This window comes from Ovis aries, chromosome 25, assembly GCF_016772045.2.
Source record: "Ovis aries strain OAR_USU_Benz2616 breed Rambouillet chromosome 25, ARS-UI_Ramb_v3.0, whole genome shotgun sequence".
NCBI classification, from domain to species: domain Eukaryota; kingdom Metazoa; phylum Chordata; class Mammalia; order Artiodactyla; family Bovidae; genus Ovis; species Ovis aries.
The window spans coordinates 42,978,154-42,985,675 of NC_056078.1; the positions used below are offsets into that span (position 1 = coordinate 42,978,154).

The 7,522-nt window shown below is 45.0% G+C and overlaps 1 protein-coding gene across 3 annotated transcripts in view; it reads right to left on the reverse strand.

The window, feature by feature from the left end:
- The window catches only part of PARG (poly(ADP-ribose) glycohydrolase), a 120,206-nt gene extending 112,702 nt beyond the window's left edge, over positions 1-7,504 (reverse strand). For 2 of the 3 annotated variants that reach the window (XM_027962355.3, XM_042240804.2), the window contains exon 1: positions 7,013-7,504. In XM_027962355.3, the coding sequence (XP_027818156.1) occupies positions 7,013-7,232 (220 nt within the window). In that variant the 5' untranslated portion in view covers positions 7,233-7,504. The remainder of the gene's footprint in view (positions 1-7,012) is intronic. The other variant, XM_027962356.3, reaches the window with a different exon arrangement.
- Between the last annotated feature and the right edge of the window lie 18 nt (positions 7,505-7,522).

Sequence of the window (7,522 nt, forward strand, 5' to 3'; positions counted from 1 at the left end):
TAACTAGTCAAAATCTTTTATCAGCAGTTTAAAAATCATTTCTGTCACAAAAATTGTACATATATATTTGGTATTTCTTCTTAAACACCACGACTGTAGTCATTTTATGAAGTTAGTACTTCTACAGTAAATTAGACTTCAGAGAAAAAATTAATTCTAGTCACAAAAGAGTGAGAATAAACCAGCTGATTCTGAAACTTTTTCTACAGTTTCATCTTCTCTATTTAATTTCATTATATCAAGCACAGCAAACGGGCAAAAAAATTCATTTTCTGAGTCAGTATAGAATTTAAAATGCCATTTTCCATAAATGTAAAGATTTGATGGTACGATATGACTATGTTCCTTTAGCACACACAAAGCATGACACTGTCATGACGAGTCAACTGAACCTAAAGAGTGCAGGCAACATCATTTCGTAAAAAGCTATGAAGAGTGTGACAGTGCAGCTGAAGGGGAGGGCGTCTCGTGCAGCTCTGACACTGAGAATGTGCTCTCTCTAGCTTCAGGCTTCCTGTTATAATTCCTGAAGCCCGAGAACAGGGTGAAGGAGAAGCAAGAGGCTAGGAACCATCATTTCCTGCTGATAGAACAGTCCTCAGTTCTTCCAAGGACCCCAGAGAAAGGAGAGCCTACCAATGCTACAGTTCCTGGCTTCCAAAGGTTTCTTTTACAGCACATCACAGGACTGTTTCAGCTGTATCTCTCTTATTCCTGAAGTAAGCATAAAATGGATAGCATCACCGATTCAATGGACATGAACTTGGGCGAACTCTGGGAGAGAGTGAGGGACAGGGAGGCCTGGGGTCGCAGAGGGTCAGACACGACCTAGCGGCTAAACAGCAACAAAGCATAAAATGACGTGTCCCAGGTTCCAGGGAATCTTTCTTTTAACTAGAAGTAATCACAGTAAACAAAGAGAGAGGCCATAGGAGGTGATGAAATAGACACAAAACAGAGTCAAACAAAATCTTGGCCTGAGATCTTTGCTCAATTCAGTTCAGTCACTCAGTCATGTCCGACTCTTTGCAACCCAATAGACTGCAGAACGCCAGGCCTCCCTGGCCATCACCAACTCCCGGAGTTCACTCAGACTCATGTCCATTGAGTCAGTGATGCCATCCAACTATCTCATCCTCTGTTGTCCCCTTCTCCTCCTGCTCTCAATCTTTCCCAGCATCAGGGTCTTTTCCAATGAGTCAGCTCTTTGCATCAGGTGGCCAAAGTACTGGAGTTTCAGCTTTAGCATCAGTCCTTCCAGTGAAAACTCAGGACTGATTTCCTTTAGGATGGACTGGTTGGATTTCCTTGCAGTCCAAGGGACTCTCAACAGTCTTCTCCAACACCACACTTCAAAAGCATCAATTCTTCAGCACTCAGCTTTCTTTATAGTCCAACTCTCACATCCATACATGACCACAGGAAAAACCATAGCCTTGACTAGGCAGACCTTTGTTGGCAAAATAATGTCTCTGCTTTTCAATATGCTATCTAGGTTGGTCATAACTTTTCTTCCAAGGAGTATGCGTCTTTTAATTTCATGGCTGCAATCACCATCTGCAGTGATTTTGGAACCCAAAAAAATAAAGTCTGACACCGTTTCTACTGTTTCCCCATCTATTTGCCATGAAGTGATGGGACCAGATGCCATGATCTTCGTTTTCTGAATGTTGAGCTTTCAGCCAACTTTTTCACTCTCCTCTTTCACTTTCATCAAGAGGCTTTTTAGTTCCTCTTCACTTTCTGCCATAAGGGTGGTGTCATCTGCATATCTGAGGTTATTGATATTTCTCCTGGCAATCTTGATTCCAGCTTGTGCTTCTTCCAGCCCAGCATTTCTCATGATGTACTCTGCATAGAAGTTAAATAAGCAGGGTGACAATATACAGCCTCGACATACGCCTTTTCCTATTTGGAACCAGTCTGTTTTTCCATGTCCAGTTCTAACTGTTGCTTCCTGAACTGCATATAGGTTTCTCAAGAGGTAGGTCAGGTGGTCTGGTATTCCCATCTCTTTCAGAATTTTCCACAGTTTATTGTGATCCACATAGTCAAAGGCTTGGGCATAGTCAATAAAGCAGAAGTAGATATTTTTTGGGAACTCTCTTGCATTTTCCATGATCCAGCGGATGTTGACAATTTGCTCTCTGGTTCCTCTGCCTTTTCTAAATCCAGCTTAAACATTTGGAAGTTCACAGTTCACGTATTGCTGAAGGCTGGCTTGGAGAATTCTGAGCATTACTTTACTAGTGTGTGAGATGAGTGCAACTGTGCGGCAGTTTGAACATTCTTTGGCATTGCCTTTCTTTGGGATTAGAACAAAAACTGACCTTTTCCAGTCCTGTGGCCAACTGCTGAGTTTTCCAAATTTGCTGGCATATTTAGTGCAGCACTTTCATAGCATCATTTTTTAGGATTTGAAACAGCTCAACTGGAATTCCATCACCTCCACTAGCTTTGTTCCTAGTGATGCTTTCTAAGGCCCACTTGAGATCTTTGCTCAGTCACTTAGTAATAATGTACTTCATTTCTTTGAGACTTTACTTGCTCACCTATAAACTGGGATTAACAATACTTATTTCCAAGGCTTATGTGGATCAGTGAGAGGAAAATAATAAGTGGCCAGTCTCACAAAGAAGAAACTCAAGAAATGTATCCTCTATCAACATTTCCACCCAATCTCTTTTTTCACTGAGATCATTAGTTCTCCATCTTTACTCTGACTTTACATCACATAATCTCAGTAACCTCACTCAGTATCCAGCATCTTTCAATGAGCAAATCATTAAATTAGGTGCTAGAGATACAGTCAAAAGGCATAAAATGCAGAAAAATTCACTTGTACTCAAAGGAACACCCCACCTTCACAAAAAGCCTCTTTCCTCCAGCAGCAGGACGATAAGGCATGGGAAGGAACGGTGTGGTGAGTCCAAAGAGCAATGGACAGTGGGAAAGTTTTGAGATGAGCAAAGAGGTTTGAAGATGCTTCTGACGGCACTAAGACTAAAAAATCGATAAGGGAGATGGGAACAATACAGCTCCAGACAACCCCCCAACCACCAACGACCTAGACTGGGGCCATCCCTGAAGTGAGGAGAGAAACTGCTCACTGTTTACAGGTAACTGTCAATAGGTGGAAAGGGGAGCTCCTATACCAGTACAACCGGATAAACCATTCCCCATCGGAATGTGAGTCAGAAGCGGGGTTCTGCCTATGTGCAGACGTGCAGATTTCTATCGGTATAAGGAAAATGCCCAGGAAGATAAAGAACACAGAATTTAAAGGTGCCAAATAAATATCCATTTCCCTACCTTACTTCTCCTAGGATAAGCACATATAAAAATTTTAAATACCAAGTTCCTAAAAGAATTCCAAAATCTCAACCAACAGCTTTTGATACAAATTTACACTGTGAATACTTTGTTCATTGGCGTCCTCTGCCAGGTATACAGAAAACATTCACACACATGCACAAGTACAGCCCAAGTATTAACTCAGTTCCTCTTCTGCAGAAAATCAGAAGATCCAATCAGTAAGGACTGACAGCCACCCCTCTCCCTCCACTCCTCCTCCTCCTTTATAGGACCTATAACAGGACCACAAATGAGCCTGTCACGGAAGTCACAGTACCTGGAGGTCACCCTCAGTTCCTCTCCCTTCCACTCTCCCTTCAACAAGTCCTCTAAAATCTACATCCTAAATCTTAAATCCACCTTTCTCCCCATCTTCAAAAGAGCCCCAATATTACAAGCATAGCTACATCACTCAGTGGGCCAGCTCACCTGCACTGGTCTCATGACTGGCCTCCCTGTCTGCAGTCTCGACTTGCTCTAACCCAGTGTTCCAGGAACTACAAATGACCAACATTTTTTAGTTAAATATTACAGACAACGTGAGAATGCTTCATACATAGTAAAGCTAAGTTTACTCCATGAAACGCTTGTTATAAACATGGCACGTTAATCAGGAGATATATCTACTGCGGGACGCAGTCAGAAAAGTCCAAAGATCGCTGCCTAAGCCATCTTTCCAAAAACATAAACCAAACGACTGCAACCCTTTCTTATAAGCTTTTTAGCCATACTCTGCGCTCGGTCGCTTCAGTTGTGCCCAACTCTTTGCAACCCAAGGACCTTGCCCGCCAGGCTCTTCTGTTCATGAGATGTTCCCGGCAAGAATACTGGACTGGGTTTCCATGACCTTCTCCAAATGATCTTCCCGACCCAGGGATTGGACCCACGTCTCCCCCGCTGCAGGATTCTTTACACCTGAGCCACCGAAGAAACTGACCATATAGTGGTTCCCCATTAACCACAGAATAGTGTCCAAACTCCTTGAAATGGCACTTGACTTTGTCCATAAATAAGCTCTTCTGCTCCTTCCCAGCCTTAACTGACAGTCTTGTCATCCTGTGCTCCTATCAAGCCACCTTTTGTACATCCCATTCCCTCGGCCTTTGTAGTTTTCTCTCTCCTTGGTTTATAAATCAAACCCTGCTCATCCTTCATTGCTCATTGGAGGTCTGCTTCCCCATTGCCTGTAAGTCCTGAGAGGACTAAGTGTACACCATTCGTCAGAGGATGGCCTGACCTCTGTCCATTCTCTTACACTGTTGACCAACGCTTCCTTTTTCAAATGCTCTTGTCCTTGCATGACCAAGAGCCAGGCTTCCCTCCTACTTCCCTGGTTGCTTCCCTTCAGTCTACTCTTATATGGCAGTGTTCCTAAAGTTTCTGTCCTAGGTCACCTTTTTTTCCAGTATATGCTTTATACCATCTAATCTACTTCCAAAGCATCAATAATGGTGTATATTGTAAGAACTTCCAATCTATATTTCCAGCTCATATATATTTCTTATGAGGTACAAACGCTTATATCCTGTTCTCTCCTAAATCCATCCACTTTTACCCTTTACTACTGCCTGCTGCTGCTAAGTCGTTTCAGTCGTGTCCGACTCTGTGCGACCCCATAGACGGCAGCCCACCAGGCTCCTCTGTCCCTGGGATTTTCCAGGCAAGAATACTGGAGTGGGGTGCCATTTCCCTCTCCAATGCATGCATGCATGCTAAGTCGCTTCAGTCATGTCCAACTCTGTGCAATCCCATAGACAGCAGCCCACCAGGCTCCTCTGTCCACAGAATTCTTTAGGCAACAGTGCTGGAGTGGGTTGCCATTTCCTTCTCCAACTACTGCCTGCAACCAAGTATAAACCATCATTATTTCCTATGTAGACTAACTCCTTAACCAGTCTTGAGCCTGCACTTCTGCTCCCTTTCAATCCATTCTTCATTTTCCACACACTAGCAACAAGGATCTTTAAAATATGTATATTTTCATAAATATGGATTTTAAAAATATATATCCAATTATGTCACTCCCCTATTGAAGCCTTTTAATAGTTTCTTATTGCCCTTAGAAATAAAGTTCAAAACCCTCAGCACGCCCAGTATGACCTGATCTTTGCCTCTCTCTGCAACCCCATCTCTCACTACTCTCCCCTGTCCACAATATTCATCAGCTGCACTCTGGGATCACTTCATTAACTTCTCTTCATCTAGCTAACCCCTCATTACTCTTCAGTTCAGTTCAGTCACTCAGTCGTGTCCGACTCTTTGCAACCCCATAAATTGCAGCACACCAGGCCTCCCTCTCCATCACCAACTACCGGAGTTCACTCAAACTCACATCCATCGAATCGGTGATACTATCCAGCCATCTCTGTCGTACCCTTCTCCTCCTGCCCCCAATCCCTCCCAGCATCAGAGTCTTTTCCAATGAGTCAACTCTTCGCATGAGGTGGCCAAAGTACTGGAGTTTCAGCTTTAGCATCATTCCTTCCAAAGAACACCCAGGACTGATCTTTAGAATGGACTGGTTGGATCTCCTTGCAGTCCAAGGGACTCTCAAGAGTATTCTCCAACACCACACTTCAAAAGCATCAATTCTTCGGTCCTCAGCCTTCTTCACAGTCCAACTCTCACATCCATACATGACTACTGGAAAAATCATAGCCTTGACTAGACAGACCTTAGTCAGCAAAGTAATGTCTCTGCTTTTGAATATACTGTCTAGGTTGGTCATAACTTTCCTTCCAAGGAGTAAGCGTCTTTTAATTTCATGGCTGCAGTCACCATCTGCAGTGATTTTGGAACCCCAAAAAATAAAGTCTGTCACTGTTTTCCCATCTATTTGCCATGAAGTGATGGGACCAGATGCCATGATCTTCGTTTTCTGAATGTTGAGCTTTAAGCCAACTTTTTCACTCCCCTCTTTCACCTTCATCAAGAGGTTCTTTAGTTCCTCTTCACTTTCTGCCATAAGGGTGGGGTCATCTGCATTACTCTTTAGTCTTCAGAATAAAATTCTTATCTTCTGGCTGGGAGATTATCTTTGAGCCTACAAACTGGATTAGGTACACCTGACTCTACCATTATGTTCCGCTCCCTTATGAACTGGAACATCCATTACCGTTTATTATGTTGACTTTTATAATCGTCCATCTCTCCTGACAGACTTAAGGGTCTGAATACAGAGACCAAGTAACTTTTGTTCAACATAGTATGCCAGAGCCAAGTTTAATGCCAGCTAAGATGAACGGCTCTGCATTCAGGAACTAAGAATCTAAATTGAGATAAGCTATGATTTTTTTTTTTTTTTGTAGCTTTCTTTTCATCTAGAGGCTGAAGCTTCACATCCACAATTAAACTTCCTTAACAGCAGCAGCAACGACTAAGGCAATTACTCAAACGCGAAAAAAGCAAACAGGTGGAATATCTTATCACTTCCCGCCCAGTAAGTGACTGTTCATCAAGGTTTCTCACACCACCAATCGCCGTGGGGGAAAATGCGACTCTATTTTCCCAGTAGTGGTCTTGGGGGGCTTAGCAAGGGAACCTCGGAGTTCAGAGTGGTGTAACAAGACTAGAAAGGGGGTAGGAAGATGCTAGAGTCCCTGGCTCCTGAGACAGACCAAAAAGAGGTTTGGGCCAAGAGCTTTATCTCCCCACGTACCAAGAGAGGTGGCGCTGCCTCGGTGCTGTCCCGCCCGGCCCGGGACGCAGCCTGACGAGGACGGCGGGACCCTGAACTGCACCGGAGCGTCCTTGGAATCGAGGACGCGCCTCTGCCTGCCGGGGAAGCTCCGGGCGTCCGAGGCGGCCGGCGGAGAAGTTGCAGCGGCGTCCCAGCGGGGTCGCTTGGTGCAGGGCTCACAGCCGGGGCCCGCACTCATGCTGGGACCCGCAGCACTGAGTCTCCGGGCCAGCCCGGGCGTAGAGCCTCATTCACGAGCCCTGGGAGGGACGGACTGCGCCCCCTCCTCGGTGCCGCCCGGCACCATGCCCCCTCTGCCGCTGACTGCTTCTGCAGCTCCTGCTCTGACAGCCTCCCGAACCAGGCCCTATCCAGACGCCTGCCTTCCCTCTTCCACCGGCACCCTACCAGCCTCAGGATGAGCCGTTCTGATCCTGGCTTCGTTCACTTTCCCACCACCGGAAAGCTGCCGTCAGGTGCTTCCGGCTT